This window comes from Eumetopias jubatus, unplaced genomic scaffold (genome assembly GCF_037043125.1).
Source record: "Eumetopias jubatus isolate StellerSeaLion01/CBP00866 unplaced genomic scaffold, mEumJub1_p1.0 scaffold_5, whole genome shotgun sequence".
NCBI classification, from domain to species: Eukaryota; Metazoa; Chordata; class Mammalia; order Carnivora; family Otariidae; genus Eumetopias; species Eumetopias jubatus.
In genome coordinates this window covers 28245624-28264885 of record NW_028274811.1, presented here as the reverse complement: position 1 = coordinate 28264885, position 19262 = coordinate 28245624, and the positions used below count along the sequence as shown (strand labels likewise).

General features: G+C 36.7%; 1 protein-coding gene across 4 annotated transcripts in view; it reads right to left on the bottom strand.

The window, feature by feature from the left end:
* SEC24A (SEC24 homolog A, COPII component) overlaps positions 1-19262 on the bottom strand; it is a 66304-nt gene that overhangs the window by 20494 nt on the left and 26548 nt on the right. For 3 of the 4 annotated variants that reach the window (XR_015768159.1, XM_028103622.2, XM_028103620.2), the window contains exons 3-11: positions 16427-16597; positions 14384-14461; positions 13633-13787; positions 13185-13357; positions 12000-12102; positions 10231-10357; positions 7917-8026; positions 5745-5857; positions 3650-3768 (exon numbers count right to left, since the gene is read on the bottom strand). Coding sequence is in view for 3 of the 4 variants with exons in the window: in XM_028103622.2 (XP_027959423.1) it covers positions 3650-3768; positions 5745-5857; positions 7917-8026; positions 10231-10357; positions 12000-12102; positions 13185-13357; positions 13633-13787; positions 14384-14461; positions 16427-16597 (1149 nt within the window). In the remaining variant the exon portion in view is untranslated. The remainder of the gene's footprint in view (positions 1-3649; positions 3769-5744; positions 5858-7916; positions 8027-10230; positions 10358-11999; positions 12103-13184; positions 13358-13632; positions 13788-14383; positions 14462-16426; positions 16598-19262) is intronic. The other variant, XM_028103621.2, reaches the window with a different exon arrangement.

Genomic DNA, 19262 nt, shown 5'->3' with positions numbered 1-19262 from the left:
TGTTGGGTCATATGGTTTAACTCTAAGACTTTTGGAGCAAGTGGCAGACTGTTTTCCATAGTGGCTGCAACATTTTCCATCTCAGCTAGCAGTGTATGAGGGTTCCAATTTCTCCACTTCCTTGCAAATACTTTACTTGTTACTGTCTTTTTTTTAACCTCCGCTGTGTGACATCCAGCAAGGGACACTCCATCTATCAGCTTATGTACAAAACTGAGATGCTGGACCTTATCAGTGAATTCACAATTTGGCCCATCTTCAGAATCACCTGTTCAGTGATTTTATTTCATGCAAAATAAGTATCTGGGTGAATAGGTTAGGGAATGAATGAATAACCTGGCTGGTTTGTTGTGAGATTTAGAACAACCAAGACAGAAGGGGGCTCTCCTCAACTACTGCCCTTAAAGATGTATAGTGAATCCTCACTATTTGTAGATTCTATATTTGCAAATTTGCCTACTCACTAAGAATTTTTTTAAAGATTTTATTTATTTATTTATTTGACAGAGAGAAAGAGCACAAGCAGGGGGAGCAGGAGACAGAGAAGCAGGCTCCCCTTTGAGCAGGGAGCCCGATGTGGGACTCAATGCCAGCACCCTGGGATCATGACCTGAGCTGAAGGCAGACGCCTAACCAAGTGAGCCACCGAGGCACCCCTACTCACTAAAATTTATTTGTAACCTCAAAACCAATACTCATGCTGCTTTTTTTTTTTTAAGATTTATTTATTTATTTTGAGAGAGTGAGAATGAGAGAGAACATGAGAGCGAGGAGGGTTAGAGGGAGAAGCAGACTCTCCGCTGAGCAGGGAGCCCGATGCGGGACTCGATCCCGGAACTCCAGGATCATGACCCGAGCTGAAGGCAGTCGCTTAACCAACTGAGCCACCCAAGCGCCCATGCTGCTTCTATGGACATTCATAGACATGCTCAGAGCACCAAAACAATTTGAGTTTTGATTTTGAGATTTTCTAATTAGTCTCATTGTGGTTTTCATTTGTATTTCCCTGATAACTTCTGATATAGAGCACATTTTCAAGTGCTTATCAGCCAACTGTTTATAGAAAATATTGAATACCGTGAACTGAATAGAGACACGTCTGTTCAAACCATTTACCCACTTTTTAAATTGTGTTTTTCTTGTTTAGTTGTAGAAATTCTTTATATAATCTAGATATAAATTCCTACACTTTTTAAAAAAGATTTTTATTTATTGGGGCACCTGTGTGACCTTGTTGGTTAAGTGTCTGCCTTCGGCTCAGGTTATGATCTCAGAGACTGGGGATCGAGCCCCCCATTGGGCTCCCCACTCAGTGGGGAGTCTGCTTCTCCCTCTGCCCCTAAACCTGCTTGTGCTCTCTCTCTCTTCTGTCTCTCTCTCAAATAAATAAAATAAGGATTTTATTTATTTGACAGAGAGAGAAAAATAGAAAGAGAGCGAGAGTGCGCGTGCACAAGTAGGAGGCGCAATAGACAGAGAGGGAGAAGCAGGCTCCCCACTGAGCAAGGAGCCCAATGCAGGCCTTGATCCCAGGACCCTGGGATCATGACCTGAGCCAAAGGCAGCTCAACTGATTGACCCATCCAGGTGCGATGCCCCTAGATACAAATTCATGATCAGATATATGATTTGCAAATATTTTCTCTCATTCTGTGGGTTGTCTTTTTACATACTTGATGGTGAAGCACAAAAGTTTTTAATTTGGGGGGCACCGGGGGTGGCTCAGTTGATTAAGCAGCCAACTCTTGATTTAGGCTCATGTCATGATCTAAGGGTCGTGAAATTGAGCCCCACGTCAGACTCCATGCTCAGTGGAGAGTCAGCTTGAGATTCTCTCCCTGTTCTCTGACCCTCCCCCTACTGTGTGCTCTGTCTCTAAAATAAATATTTTTAAAAATTATTTTTTAATTTTAAAGAGGCCAAATTTATCTATTCCCTCCCCCCCTTTTTTTAAAAGTAATCTCTAGGGGCGCCTGGGTGGCTCAGTTGGTTAGGCAACTGCCTTCGGCTCGGGTCATGATCCCGGAGTCCTGGGATCAAGTCCCGCATCGGGCTCCCTGCTCAGCAGGGAGTCTGCTTCTCCCTCTGACCCTCCCCCGTCTTGTGCTCTCTCTCTCTCTCTCTCTCTAAATAAATAAAATCTTAAAAAAAAAAAGAGTGTTAAAAGTTTAAAAAAAAATAATAAAAAAAATAAAAGTAATCTCTACACCCAGTGTGGGGCTCAAATTCATGACCCTGAGATCAAGAGTCAGATGCTCTACCAACTGAGCCAGCCAGGTGCAGCTATTTTTTATTTTGTTGTTTGTACTTTTGGTGTTATATCTAAGAAATCACAACCTAATCCAAGGTCACCAAGATTTACTTCTGCTTTCTTCTAACAGTTTTAATCTCACACTCCAGTCTATGATCCATTTTGAGTTAATTTTTCTTAACTGTGGTAAAGTATACATAATACAGAAAACACCTTAACCATTTTTCAGTTTGTTTGTTTTTAAGTAAGGTCTATGCCCAGTATGGGGCCTGAGCCCCAAAGGCCTCCCCTCTTTATTCTTTTTTTTAAGATTTTTAAAAAAATTTTTTTATTTGAGAGAGAGCAAGCAAACATGGGCTGGGGGCGGCAGAGGGAGAAGCAGGCTCTCTGATGTGGGGTTTGATCCTAGGACCCTGGGATCATGACCTGAGCCAAAGACACTCAACTGAATGAGCCAGCAAGGTGCCCCTTCCTCCTTTTTAATATGCTTTAAGGTAAGGAGGGTCCAACTTCATTCTTTTGCATGTTTACTTTTCCCAGAACCATTTGTTAAAAAGACTGTCTTCTCCCCATTGAATAGTCTTGGTATACTTGTCAAAAATCAATTCAGCATAGGGACTCGTGGGTGGCTCAGTCGGTTAAGCGCCCAACTCTTGATTTCAGCTCAGGTCATGATCTCAGGGTCATGGGCTTGAGCCCCATGTTGGGCCCCACACTGGGCGTGCAGCCTGCTTGAGATTCTCTCTCTCTCCCTCTGCCCCCTCCCCTGGACTTGTGCCCACATGCACCCTCTCTTCCTCTCTCAAAAAAAAAAAAAAAATTCAAGGGCGCCTGGGTGGCTCAGTCGGTTAAGGAACTGACCCTTCAACTCGGGTCATGATCCCGAGGTCCTGGGATTGAGCCCCATGTTGGGCTCTCTGCTCAGGAGGGAGCCTGCTTCTCCCTCTCCCTCCTGCTCTGCCTACCTGTGCTCTCTCTGTCAAATAAATAAATAAAATCTTAAAAAAAAATCAGTTCAGCATATATGTGAGGGTTTATTCCTGGGCCCTCTATTCTATTCCATCTCTCTTATATGTCTCTCCTCAAGTACTTTTTGAATAAATGAATGAGAAGGGAAAAAGAAACCTACATTTAATCGGAGTTTGAACATTAACTTGTTTTTGTTGCCTCAGAATTCACTTTACCTCCATTACTGTTTTCTCTTCTGTAAAATGAGGGACTGGACTAAAGGCCTCTTACAATTCCAATAAGCTTATGATTTTATACTCAAGGTCTTCTTCCTCAATATAGCACAGTCATATCATACACACCAAACATACATACATAATGTCAAATATTCATGATATATTTATAAAACTGAAAACTCCTAAGGCGTTTCAATAAGTATATACTATATACCTTCAATATCTGAAACGATTAGCATCTGAGGTTGAGCGAGACCTTCTTGAAGACTGTAGAAGTGGATTGTACTATCAAATGTAATGAAGCCAATTTTTGTCCTAGTGTTGCCAGGAAGCCTACAAACAAATTCAGAAGAGTATTGCATCAAGTTTTTCCATATACATACATATATAAAAATATCTGTGAAGAGTTAATATAAAGAACTACTTTTGTATTATGGAAATTGTCCCAAAATAAATGCTTAATCCACCCAATGTTTAATTAGCATGAAAACAGACCCTACTCAAATGAAAACATTATGCATAACCCAAACAATCAACAAAACCCTGCAATAATACAGCAATCCAAAACTCACTACACCTATATAAAGTTACATAAATCACATAGGAAATGGTATATAAAAAAATATTTGAAAGTATATACAAACCTTTTCATGTTCTTATAGTGAACTTTGTAGATGATTTTAACAAAAATAGTTCAAAAAATTACCATTTAGCAATTCTAAAATATTATATGTGTGTATGTTTATATGTGTGTGTATGTATGTACACATATGCATATACATATACACATATATGCACACATTCTGTATTTTTAAGTTGAGCATGGAGCCCAATATAGGGCTTGAACTTAAGATCCTGAGATCAACACCTGAGCTGAACTCAAGAGTTGGACGCTTAACCAACTGAGCCACCCATGAGCCCCTAAAATATAATATAAATTAATATACTGCACATCTTTTAAAAAGTTTACCCAAATTTCTTCTTACATTGTTCATCTTAAGAGCAGCAAAAGTATCTGTCTTAAATATGTGGACCTTCAGTTTCTTAGACAAGCTAGTTTTCATTCTTGTTGCTCATTAAAAATACAAATGCTGGCAAGAACAAGGAGGTTCCTTTCACCCAGGTGAGGTACTTAGTCCATTTCTGATAAGATCTGGTCCTTCACGGGGCGCCTGGATGGCTCAGTCGTTAAGCGTCTGCCTTCGGCTCAGGTCATGATCCCAGGGTCCTGGGATTGAGCCCCGCCATCGAGCTCCCTGCTCAGCAGGGAGCCTGCTTCTCCCTCTCCCACTCCCCCTGCCTGTGTTCCCTCTTGTTGTGTCTCTATCTGTCAAATAAATAAATAAAATCTTAAAAAAAAAAAAAGATCTGGTCCTTCACAATCTTCCATACCACACAAGAACACTATATTTCATTACAGTGAAAAGTCATACTAGCTTTTATAGGTTACACTAAGTATCTAAGAAACCATTTTAGAGTACAGATATTTTGGGATGCCTGGGTGGCTCAGTCGGTTAAACGTCTGCCTTTGGCTCAGGTCATGATCCCAGTATCCTGGGATCGAGTCTCGCATCGTGCTCCTTGCTCAGCCTGCCGCTCCCCCTGCTTGTGTTCTCTCGCTCTCTGACAAATTTTTAAAAATCTTAAAAAAAAAAAAAAAAGTACAGATATTTTAAGAGACTTAATAGATATGACAACTAAATGTAACATGTATACACTGTTTGGATTCTTATTTCAACAAACCTACAATAAAGGCATTTCTGACACAACCAAAACCAAAAATTGAACCACGTAGTAAATCATATTATGGATTTACTGCTAATTTTGTTTGCTGTGATACTTGTATCTTAGGGTTAAAAATAATTGCAATTGGGCACCTGGGTGACTCAGTTGGTGAAGCGACTGCCTTCGGCTCAGGTCATGATCCTGGAGTCCCAGGATCAAGTCCCATATCAGGCTCCCTGCTCAGCGGGGAGTGTGCTTCTCCCTCTGAACCCTCCCCCCTCTCGTGCTCTCTCTCTCTCTCACAAATAAAATCTTTAAAAATAATAATAATAATTGCAATTATTTATAGGTAAGAAGATAGGCTGACAGAGATTTGAGTGAAAATACTCAAGGGGGAAAAATATGTTTGTGTATGGGAGGATTAGATAAATTTATGTTTCTCAGAGAGAGTGAGACCTGAAATTAACAAGCGAGTCTAAATGGACATTTAGAACATAATTATATATAGCATTTTTTTGCATTTTGAAACTATTCATTTTGCAAACACCGCTAGTTTCAAATTTAAGCTGAATTAAGATACTTACAAATCCAGATTGTCCAACAAACTCTGGCAAACTGAATTCAAGTATCCAGTTTCAACTGCATTGTGAGATACATCAAATACAAAGAGGTACACTGGAGGTTGAGGTGGTCGTAACTGAAGAAAAGAAAGATCTCATTAAAGACATTTAACAGGATTAAATCTAAACTTACCATCTGTCCAATCCACCTACAACAAAATAAACATTATTTACAGATTAAATGGAGACACTAATAAACAATAATGGATTAAGAAAATAATATAGAGGGACGCCTGGGTGGCTCAGTCGGTTGGGGGTCTGCCTTCGGTTCAGGTCATGATCTCAGGGGCCTGGGATCGAGTTCCGCATCGGGCTCCCTGCTCAGTGGGGAGTCTGCTTCTCCCTCTCTCCCTCCCTGTGCTCATGTTCTCTCTCGCTCTCTCTCTCAAATAATAAAATCTTTAAAAAAAAAAAAAGAATATAGAAATAACAGCAGTTTTAAAAATAGGCAAACCATATTATATTGTTTTCAGATGCAAAATTAAAAAAAGAAAAATGAAGATGTGATTGCCCTAAGAAGAGTTTTTCTCTAGGACAAGGAGAGAAAATGTAGTCAGAAGGCTTCTGGGAATATTGGCAATGTTCAATTTCTGACCTGCACGGTGCTAACACAGGTGTTTATAATTATTTGGTGACCTAAACATTTATGTTTAAAAACTTCTGAAAGAGATCTCCTCTTCCTCAATTACTTTTCCACATGTACACTATATTTCACAATTTAGGGAAATTACAATTGTGAAAGTGACAAATCAAGTTAGCCTGAGCTGGTTCCTTAACCAACACATTTTAGTCAAGATCCATAAAAATGTACAACTATATTTTAAAATTCCAAACTCAAAGATTTGTTCTCAAGTCAATAAAAAGCATCAAATAACCACAATGAGAACTGAGCATGTAGTATACTAACTTTTTTTTTTGGAGTGTACTAACTTTTATATTTTTTTGCACAGACCACTTGCCAGATTCATAGCATATGTCACCTAAGAGATAAGCGGAGAAGGAGCAAAACAGCTTGCAATAGGTAAGTTTACAAATTTTAAGGAAGTCAGTTTTGCAAATCCCGGGAGATAAAAAAACACCCCAGGAGGCCAATACAAAAGAACAGATGCTTCTTCTAATTTTTTGGCTTTAATTCAACAAAGAGACACTAGGGAAAACTATTACCAACCATTTAAGTGTCACAAAACTGTCTTCTACACTGTACTTTTCTGTGGTGAAAAGAAAATGAACTCTCATAATTTCTATTTCCCATTGCCCAGAGATTACCCCACAAAAACATAACAAGGTAAAATAAAATATAAAAAGTTAGATGTTAAGTCTTATCTTCATATTCCCTTTATTTAGAGGCAATTATGGCATGGTGAAAGAGTAACCAAATCAAAAGGCATGGATTTTTATGCAAGGTCTCCCATTTACTTAAAGGATATTTTGGCAAGTCACCTAAGTCTTTTCACATCTGTAAAACAGGATTAACAGCATTCACCTAGCTTAATTCAGACAGTTGTTTGTAATGATCAAAAATATGTAAGTGCTTTGTAAAATGTAAAGTGCTAATGAAACATTAGACATAATTATTATTTTAAAAATGCCAAGAACTCAGATTCTCATACAAGTGTGTTATAGTACTTGCAAGAGAATGTTTATCACAGCATTATTAGAAAAAAATTGGAAGTGACTTAAAAGTAAATATGATCCTGGTATTACCTTACAAATTTCTCGATTGATGCACAAGAAACATAGGTGAAATTTTACATATACTTTCACTTTTCAAATTTACTCTTATATACTAATTAACATTTATAATGAACAAGTATAACTTATAAAATTTAAAAACATAAAATTTTGTTAAAGGATGCTACAGTGTTTTACTTAAAGCCCATTGTTTAGGGGCGCCTGGGTGGCTCAGTCGTTAATCGGCTGCCTTTGGCTCAGGTCATGATCCCAGGGTCCTGGGATCGAGTCCCACGTCGGGCTCCCTGCTCAGCGGGAAGCCTGCTTCTCCCTCTCCCACTCCCCCTGCTTGTGTTCCCTCTCTCTCTGTGTCTTTCTCTATAAAATAAATAAAATCTTTAAAAAAATAAAATAAAATAAAGCCCATTGTTTAATAAATATGCTACATAAAAAATGAAAGCTTACCATGTATTCTGAAGGAGCCATAAACTCAATAGTAGCATTCTGAACTTCAGGTCTTCTGTGAGGTTCTCCATAAACTCTAGTCAAAGGGTTGTACATGAATTCCTCAGGAACTATAAGTCAACAACATACAATGATAAAACTGAAAGGATTAAGTGTGATATATCTTGCATTTAGTGGTTTTCTTATTTTGAGGATTTAGAGATAAGACGACATAGACTAAATATTAAAGGATAAATATACTTTGTTTTTGAGTTCGTTTCCCCCACACTCAAAGGCACTAAGTATGTCTTGCTTTTACAGCCACAATCACAGTGATTTTTCTCTTCCGACCTTCTAATATACTCTGTCTTAATTCTTGCTAAAATTGCTTTCCTAAAACAGCTTGAAAGATGATAAAAATTCATTAAATACCAATTATTATCTTAAATGTGACACTAAATTTTGTCTTAAATTTCATAATGGTACACAAATATTAATATTTGACACAAAATGTACAGACTCTGGCTGACCCTACAAAGCCATGGTAAAAATACTTCACAATACTATACTTATACTAGTGCTCAAAGAATATTTTCTAAATTAGCATTGCATCTGTCTTCCCATTAACTGTTTAGAAATTCAAATTCCTACATATGTTAAAGAGTAAGCCATAGTTCATAAAATGGTCTGGGCTGCATATTAAAGTGACTTCTACCTTTATTTATAACTTTATTTCACATACTGAAGCACATATAAGATTTTAAAGGCATACCAAACACTATACATACATTTTCTAAATTTTATTAGAAAGTAAAAATTATGTTCTTACTCTATGCTCACTTTACTCCTAAAAAACATAAGAATGGTTTTTAAAAAGCTCTTAAATTCCCCATTTCCCAATGCTTAATGAAATTTCCTTTCAAACAGAGACCCAGTTTTCTTTTTTCTTAATTTTATTTATTTATTTATTTTTTTAAGTAAGCTCTACGCCCAACGTGGGGCTTGAACTCACTACCCCAAAAACAAGACTCACACGCTCCACCGACCAAGCTAGCCAGGGATCCTGGAGACCTAAATTTCAATGTGGATATCAAGTATACCCTTTTTCTTCTCTAATCCTAATAAAGTGTTATTGGTTAGATGATATTCCTTATAAGTTTTGTTTGTTTGTTTGTTTGTTTTAAAGATTTTATTTATTTATTTGACAGAGAGAGGCACAGTGAGAGAGGGAACACAAGCAGTGGGAGGGGGGAGGGAGAAGCAGGCTTCCTGTGGAGCAGGGAGCCCGATGCAGGGCTCGATCCCAGGACCCTGGGATCAGGACCTGAGCCGAAGGCAGACACCTAACGACTGAGCCACCCAGGTGCCGCCCCCCCCGCCCCTTTTAAAAAATTTTATTTAGGTTAGATGATATTCCTTAAACACAGACTGTAAGCAACTTCTGAAAGAGATCTCCTCTTCCTCAATTACTGAAAAAACTACATTCAACTAATCTTCTAGCACTGCCTACCTCCCTTCATACAGCAGTGAATGTATCTAATGGCAGCTATTCTGTGGACTTATTATCTTTCACCCTAGAGAAAAGGCATGGGACAATTTCTTTTTTTTTTTTAATTTTATTTATTTATTCATGAGAGAGAGAGGCAGAGGGAGAAGCAGGCTCCCAAGGAGCAGGGAGCCCGATGCGGGCCTCGATCCCAGGACCCTGGGATCATGACCTGAGCCGAAGGCAGACGCTTAACCATCTGAGCCACCCAGGCGCCCAGGGACAATTTCTAAATAAAAATATTTCTTAAATTATAGGCTTAAATAATACCATGAAATATGCCATTTATTATATACCCAATATAATAAATGTAAAAAAGTGGTATCAGAATAATACCACATTTTCTGGGCGCCTGGGTGGCTCAGTTCGTTAAGTGACTGCCTTTGGCTTAGGTCATGATCCCAGAGTCCTGGGATTGAGTCCTGCATCAGGCTCCCGGCTCAGCGGGAAGCCTGCTTTTCCCTCTGACCCTCTCCCCTCTCATGCTGTTTCTCACTCTCTCTCTCTCTCTCTCTCTCAAATAAATAAATAAATAAGATCTTAAAAAAAAAAAGAATACCACATTTTCTGTTCAAAAAGTATATAAGTATTTATACACACACACACACACACACACACATATGTATGTATAAATGTGTAGAAAAAGTTAACAGAAGCTATCTTTGAGTAGAAGGATTATAGGTAAGTAAGACAGGGTATTGGGTTTTGTTTTTTTTTTTAAATTTCATATTATCTGCTTTCCCAACAACGTAAACTGAAATTTGTAAATGTTTAAAAAAGAAAACATACCATCATTGACTCGGTAACATAAGTTACACTTCCATCTCCTTTGATCCAGAAAGCTGACAAAAGGGTTGATGTATGTCCTGCATGAGCGGCATCTCACAATTGTACTGGAGGTAACCACAGGCAATTGCTAAAAAAAAACCAGAATTTTTTAAAGGCAATGATCATCACATCTAAAGGCCAAATACTAATTCATACCTTTCAAGTAACTTCTGGGATACTATAATTTTAGAGAAAAAAACCAAGGGTTAAAAAAGGTGTCCAAACTGTCACACAAGAATATTACATAGCTAAAATGTATTGATTTTAAAAACTACTATTTTTCTCCATGAACATTCTCATTAAATCCTGCCTTTTAAAAAGTATTTATTTTCTCATTAAACATTTATATTATAAAACCAACATGGTAAATATCCAATGTATTTTTGAGATGGATGGTAAATGGCCAATGAAATGACCGAGTAAATTAGGAATTTTCTTCATTTTACATTAAGAGCTTACTAAATTCTTTTTTTTTTTTAAGATTTTATTCATTTGACAGAGAGAGAGAGACACAGCCAGAGAGGGAATACAAGCAGAGGGAGTGGGAGAGGGAGAAGCAGGCTTCCCGCGGAGCAGGGAGCCCGATGTGGGGCTCGATCCCAGGACCCTGGGATCATGACCTGAGCCGAAGGCAGACGCTTAACAACTGAGCCACCCCAGGCGCCCCAAGAGGCTTACTAAATTCTCATGGAAAGTCATAAAATAAGGGTAAATTATATTCAAGTATTCAATTAAACTCTGCAATTATGCTCCTATTTTAAGTTTATCCTACATACTAGAAGTTCTAAAGTCTTAATATAAATTTGTTTTGGGATAGTCACTTCACTTATGTACTGATCCTCCCAAGAGTATGTCAAGGTCCCAGAGCCTTATGACAAAAGTGGAAGGGCTTCTTTGTTTTTCCCCGGAGGGAAACAGCAACAGCCTGTGAAAGCAACAAATTTACTCCAAGAATGGCAGAACTGGGAGACTGGGTATTTTATTTATTTATTTATTTATTTATTTATTTAAATTTATTTATTTATTCATTTAAATTTACTTATTTATTTATTTATTTGAGAGAGAGAGAATGAGAGGGGGGAGGGTCAGAGGGAGAAGCAGACTCCCTGCTGAGCAGGGAGCCCAACGTGGGACTCGATCCCAGGACTCCAGGATCATGACCTGAGCCGAAGGCAGTCGCTTAACCAACTGAGCCACCCAGGCACCCTGAGACTGGGTATTTTATTTTATTTATTTTTTTTTTTTTAAAGATTTTATTTATTTATTTGAGAGAGAGAGAGAATGAGAGATAGAGAGCACGAGAGGGAAGAGGGTCAGAGGGAGAAGCAGACTCCCCGCTGAGCAGGGAGCCCGATGCGGGACTCGATCCTGGGACTCCAGGATCATGACCTGAGCCGAAGGCAGTCGCTCAACCGACTGAGCCACCCAGGCGCCCGAGACTGGGTATTTTAAATGGGCAAATGATTTACAACTTTTAAAATAGCATGGTTCATTTATTTATTTCCTTTCAGTATCTCTTGAATTTTTCAAAAATTGGCTTATTTTACCTCATTTTGAAGTGTTTGGTAATAAAAACGATGGCTGAATTACAAATAAAGGAACCTGTCAATGGTCAAATTCCTAAAGATGGCTCAGATAAATTCCACATGTGATTCTTGCACTACTGTAGAAAATTCCTCATCACCAAGATAATTTTCCATTAGACATTTACTTTCATTAGTGAAACATACCACTAGGTCTTTGAAAGGATGAAGCAGCAGTCCCAAAGGAAGTTTGGCTTTATTCAGTAAGGCCTGAGTCTGAGGAATGCTAGTCAGTGTGCATCTAAATAACCTACAACAAAGTAAAAACCATGTATCATAAAAAAAGAATCATGTGTCAGTTGTTGCTATGATTATTTTTGAGCAAAAAAAAAAAATTTGAAAGGTACACATTTTAACAGTGGATGAAATTACAAAAACTTTTCAATAGGCCCTCTCAAATTTTATCCCATTAAATATTTAAGTCCTATTCAGAAAGAGAGGTTGGAGAGTTACAACCCAGTATTATATAACTAAAATAGTCTCTTCTTGGCTTGGCTTGTGCATAAGCAGCCCAGACTAACAAATGACTTATTTTTCTTTTCTTTTAAAGATTTTATTTATTTATTTATTTATTTATTTATTTATTTATTTTTAAGAATTTTATTTATTTGATAGAGAGAGACACAGCAAGAGAGGGAACACAAGCAGGGGGAGTGGGAGAGGGAGAAGCAGGCTTCCCATGGAGCAGGGAGCCCGATACGGGGCTCAATCCCAGGACCCTGGGATCATGACCTGAGCCGAAGGCAGACGCCTAACGACTGAGCCACCCAGGTGCCCCTTATTTTTCTTTATATAAATTTAGATTACAATGGAATTAAAAGGTGATGACACAAATGTACAAATGCAAGCTTAAGTTTATTAATGAAAAGATCAGTTTTGTTGAAGGTTCTAAAAATAACAAAATTCAATTTATCAGAAAGTCATCACCACATACATTTAAACTAATGATCCATTTTAAGGGACAAAAGAGTATTACGTTTGTTATGAAAAATAATTTAAAATGAGAGCAAATAAAGGATTATGTAGAATCAAATCCCCGTATGTTGGACTTTAAAAAAAAAAAAATGTATTCACCACAATGATATTGAGTGTCATAGTTCCATTAGAGCTGCTAAGAGCAGTCATCAGCCTAGAAGTTACAACCCTATTTCTTGAGTTAGAATATTTCAAATATCAAGTAAGCAATTAACAAAGATCTTTTTCCTGCATGCAAAACTATTTTCATAAATTAATGTTTGTACTGCTTGTTCATAATAGCATGGTTCCCCAAAAAATCCAAAACTTCTAGAATAAAATGTCATAGTGAATAAGAAATGCTATTTGAATCCTTACTCTGGGTTACAATTGAGTTTCTGGATATCTTCATGCAAATTTGGAACAGAAGGCTGCAAAGGTGTTGCTGGAAGCATATTTCTTTCTTGAAGAAGATTGATAACTCTTAGCCCCTCTGGATGTAGACTTAATCCACTCATGCTCGCAGTTAAATGATTAGCACCTAAGGGAGTCTAGAGATAAATAATTTCAAAGTAAGTAGCCTTTATATTTTCAGTTGAAAACAGAAGTATATAAGGACTTGGTTACTTAATTTTTCTCTAAATAACAAAACTAATCTAGATTTCCTGGTCAATTTTTTTTGGTTCTGGGGATATATAATAAAACGAGTCTTATGAAATACTCATTATTTTAATTGGTTAAAAGTATTCATTACACCTTCCTAAAACTTTTATGTCTACACAGTTTAAATCAAAAGATGGAAAATTGGTTAAAAAAAAAAGTTTACCTGAGTAAAGCCCTGTGGCCCACTTGAGTAATTCAAGGAAGAGGGTGGCATTCCAGTTGTACTAGGTGGTGCTGTGTTCTGATAACCAGGTGGTAAGGAGGGATATGAATACCCAACACTCATAGTGGGATTCTTGTTAGCATGCTGTGGTGTTGCTAGAAACAAGGTAACTTTTAAGTTCTATTTTATATTCCAGAATCCTTTAAATAAACATATACATCCATTGAATTATAACGCTAAAATCCCTTGGGTAATTTAATACTTTCATTTATCAAATTTGCAACGTCAGACAAACACTACTAACAAAGAGCAATGATTAAAATCTAGTTAATGTAGACTATAACCAAAAACACATAAAAATAAGCTTGTATGAACAAAAATAAGCTTGTATGGTTAATTTACTTTTGTGTCATTTACTAAACTTTATATTCAGACTAAAATTCTAATTCAAAACGTCAATGAAAGCATATTAATGTTCAACTGGTTAAATACACTTAAATAGATTTAATTCATAAAAATACTCTATAAGCCAGAACATAATAATAAAGCCCATGATCCCAATTAAAGGAAAAAAAAAACTAACAAAAAATCTAAAGGTATGGAGATAAAAAATGCTACCATGACTTATTGCTGTGTGACATGATTATGAAGTTTTCTTCACTGTTTCCTATAACGAACACATACTAAAACAAAACACACACACACACACACACACACACACAAACAAAAAACAACTTTCATAGCATCTCACCCAAGAAGCCACCGCCTTCAATTTCATCATAACTATTGTGAACCACATTAGATCCATTATTGGTATTTGATGTAATACCTAAAAAAGAAGTTTATCACAATATAAACTAGAACAATTATTACAATTTCTGAAAGATTTGAGCGCTAATGTCTAAAATTTAAGATAACTTTCCAAATACTTTAACCCACAGCCCAGGTAAAATGTCAAATGTTGAAATAAAAATTTCAAATAATGCATGTTTTTAAATATACAAAATATATAAAAGTTTTAAATAATTTTACAAACTTCTAAAACAGATGGTCCTTTGTGCAGTTTATAAAATTACATACTATCTGAAAGATTTCAGCAGTTGAGAGCAGCATTAAAAACCTCTAAAGAACAGTACACATTGAAAAAAAAGTCATCAAAATCAGTACTATTTAAAGAGAAAATAAATTATGAGGATAAAAACACTTTTTTTTTCAAAACAAGGAAAAGAGTGGAATCTAGAATTAATTTGAAGGTGATATAAGTTAACAGAATGATTGCTTTATTCTAGGGAACAACTATTAAAATAAAATAAAAATCTTAACTTATTTTCCCCCCAATTTAAAGATTTAAAGATAAATGCCAGGGACATCTGCTTATGAATTAAAATCTATTTCTAGGTACCTTTACTATTTATGAGCTCTAAGTCAGGTATAGAAGAAACTAAAATTAGTGAATAGCATCAACCTCTTAGCTTCTAAGTACCAAGGTGCTAACTTTAATAGTCATTTTAACACCAAATAGGTAAGTTTAATAGTTGATAAAATCAGTTAATTTCTTTCCAGTTCTCAAGACCACCATGACTTTAACCATGAGTTGATACAGAAAACCTTAATAAAACTGTTTTTATTTTATTTTTTTAAGATTTTCTTTATTTGACAGAGAGAGAGACAGCAAGAAAGTAAACAAAAACACTGGGCATATTTTTAGTTGGTTAAAAATGCAAGTATTTATTGTAGCTTGATTTTCAAAGTTATTATGTGGCCAACAGTGGGACATTACCATTTTGTTACTCATTGTTAACACCATTCTTTTCAAAATATTCACGGGTCACTCTTTTCCCTACTTATATAATACTAAAAAAAGGAAATGATAGAAGAAAAAACAAAAATAATATTGACTGTATTCAGTAGTAGGATATGGAGAGCGGTTTTTCCCTCCTCTGTTTTCCTATTTCCACATTTTGCTGCATTTGCTGCATTTGCTGCATAACCCAGCATTAAGGTTATTGCTAAAATCAATTTCCTACTTGACAAAATACAGTGTTGAAACTAATAAACTTATATTTTAAAGTTGTATCTGAAGACAATGCTTTAAAACATTTTACTGTTTAGGGGTGCCTAGGTGGCTCGGTCGTTAAGTGTCTGCCTTCGGCTCAGGTCATGATCCCAGGGTCCTGGGATTGAGCCCCGCATCAGGTTCCCCGCTCAGCAGGAAGCCTGCTTCTCCCTTTCCCACTCCCCATGCTGTGTTCCCTCTCTCGCTCTCTCTCTGTCAAATAAATAAAATCTTAAAATATATATATATATATTGTTTATATACAACTTCAAAATGCTTGCATAGTTTACTTTTTATTTAGGCTGATAAATATTTGTTAATATTTACAATAATAGCAGAAAACAAAATACTGCTTCCATGGAAAAGAGCCAATGTATTAAAAGGACAGTTCTAACACAGAACAAAAGGAGAGTTCTAAAGCAGAAATTCTCCTCTCACCTTCCTCTGCCAAAAGGCACCTAACTTTAGAGCCATGATGGTTAAAATCTGCCCAGCAACAAAAAAAGATAACAGCAGTAGTTCCCCAATGCTAGGCCCAATACAGGGTATTAGAATTCTAAGGAGCTTTTTTTAAACTCTGAATTCCTGAAGGCCTTAACTGGATGAATTCCTGAAGGCCTTAACTGGAACAACTAAATTTCTGGAAAAAATATTATCTGAATGCAAAGAATTCAAATAATATTCATCCTTCCACCCTGAGTCAAAACTTTAGATTTGACTTGGTTTTGCCTTGCTTACCTTCTTGGTTGACAGCTGAATTATATGAGGGCTGGGGCACAGCTCTATGTGATGATTTCTGAGGCGTGAGTGCCCTCACTGGAGGTGGTCCTCCAGTTGGAGGGGGCCCAATAGGAGCTCCTGGTTGGAAAGTGGTAGGCAGAGGTGGGTTCACTAAGGGGGGTGCAGAACCTATAGAAATATCAGTTTTTCACAAGTCACTTAAGAACTAAGAAAAAGGACAAAACAGCCTTTTACCAAATATGAGTAACTTCCAAATTTACATTTTAATTAAAATCACTAACAAATTACCAGAAATATGTTACCTGCTCAGGTTTATGACTTTTTCATTTATATGCATGCTTTACACATTTACAATCTATTTTACATGCTTCTTGTCAATTATTAAAGCAGCATCAAATCACTTATAGGGTAGATACAATGCCCTGGTTATTGATTCATTTTTATTAACTGGTCACAGAGGTTCAACAAGGCCATGTCAAATATTCCAATAGAAATTAACATGAAAAAAATGTTATTAATGTCCTATTAATGTAGTCCATTCAATTAACATTAATTAGGTTGACAGCTTTCTAAAGTTACAAACTAGGGGCTCCTGGGTGGCTCAGTCAGTTGAGTGACTGACTCTTGATTTCAGCTTGGGTCATAATCTCAGGGTCTTGGAATCGGGCCCCATGTGGGGGGTCTACAATGAGCTTTGGAGCCTGCTTAAGGTTCTCTCTCTCCCTCTTCCTCTGTCCCTCTCCCCTGCTCACAATTATTAATCTCACAAAAATTAATCAAAAAAAAAAAGGAAGGAAGGAAGGAAAGAAGGAAAAGAACACTCCCTAGGCTTAAAAATCAGGAAATGATACAAAGTTAATGTATATACTTTATAAAACACTGATATCTGAGAAGTTTAACACTACACATCAAACCAAACTAAGAATGACACAGTATTTATACTTCTATCTACCAGTATCTCGCTGCCTTGATTTCACCCATTTTCTATCAGGACAGTAAGTGCTGATGAGTGTAAAAACATTATGTTACTTTTGGGGAAATTCCTCTCTGTGATATCAAAAGTTCCAAAACCCACACCACCTGCTCATTCAAGTCAACAACATTGTTCCCACCTTCTCATTTGTCAAAGAGAAGGAACAAAGTCTACAAAGTAGATAAAATACTACTGATAAGAATGTGATTTAATTTTTCATTCCAGGACTTTTCTTAATCCTCTGAATTTTTAAGTGAAACAGATAATAAATGAATTTTATTTATATTCTACCTGTATTTGTAAAACCTTGTGATTTTTAAAAGTAAGGGGATAAAGATACCGAGATATGAAAATTTTCAATGTTTTTTCAATACTGTTCAATTCTCCAGGGTCAAAATGAAAAATGATCGTTATTACTGAACCTTACAGTTCCCAACAAGACAAATCAGTGCCCTATTGACAACTGAAGACAAAGATTACTGCCATATAACTCCCTTATCAAGGAAGCACTGACACATATCCACGGCAATACAGACAAGTCAAAAGTACAAAAGGACAAGGTACACTACCAACTCAGCATGAGCAAGAATGTATGATACATCTGGCCACAAAGGTGTAACAACCTAATGTTTAACAAAATACAAGTGAGCTTATAGAGATTTTTCACAGGTTTAAGAAAAAAAAATTTGAAACCACAACATGCTACATTTCATAGACATTTTTTCAAGCTGAATAATTTTTTTTCCTTTTTAAGTAGGCTACAAACCCAGTGTGAAGCCTAACAGAGCTTGAACTCATGATTGTGAGATCAAGACCTAAGCTCAGACCAAGTCAGACGCTTAACCAACTGAGCCACCGAGGCACCCCTCAAGTTGCATAATTCTTATTTGTAACATTAATAGCTAGAGTTTTAGAACTTGCCCTTCAGATCCCTAAAGCTAATGTAAGGATGTTAAAAGATTGCTTATTAGGAAAAAAAAAAAGATCGGGAGCCTGGGTGGCTCAGTCGGTCAAGAGTCTGCCTTTGGCTCAGGTCCTGATCCCAGGGTCCTGAGATCGAGCCCCAGCATCTGGCTCTCGGATCAGCGGGGAGTCTGCTTTTCCCTTCGACGCCCTCCCCCACTGCTCATGCTTCCATGTTCTCTCTCTCTCTGAAATAAACAAAATCTTAAAAAAAAAAAAGGAAAAAAGTAAGAGACATTTAATATGTGGACTCGAGACTTAGTTTAACATAGATACAGTTGTGAGATCAGATAATCAGGCACCAACTACCAATGAAGTGTTAAAAAATGAGAAATTTTTTTTAGAAGTATCTAAGAAAAAAGCAGGGTAGTCACATATTTATTTAAGGTTCATTTTCTTAGGTTTATGTATCTTTCTTCCCCCTTCTTTTATATAAGAAACTTCCTAAGTTTTGTCACTCGCTTATGTCTCTTTCACCACATCTGTGGTGTAGCCCTGTACCTGAGGGCTTGTGACAGCCAAAAACATTTCAGATTATTGATGATGTGCTTTTTAATGAGAAGCTACACCTACTCTTAAATAGTTTTTAAATAGTAGCTTTTCCCAAACTATTTTCTTGTGGCTGTGGGCAAAGTATTCAAGCCTCATTTCTTATCTGTAAAAGAAACTGCTGTGAAGATTAAATAACATACCACATATAAAAGTTCGGCAAAGTGCTGGAAAATAAAAACATTCAGTAAATGTTACCTATAATTATCAATAATGAGAAGAAAATTCATTAATTTCAAGTGATTGATGCTCACTCATGGTGCCGAATGAATAAGAATAAAAGTAACCAGATGGATTTCAGTTTGAACAATTGCAGTTCAGAAGATTTCTACAAAGAAACCAATTTTC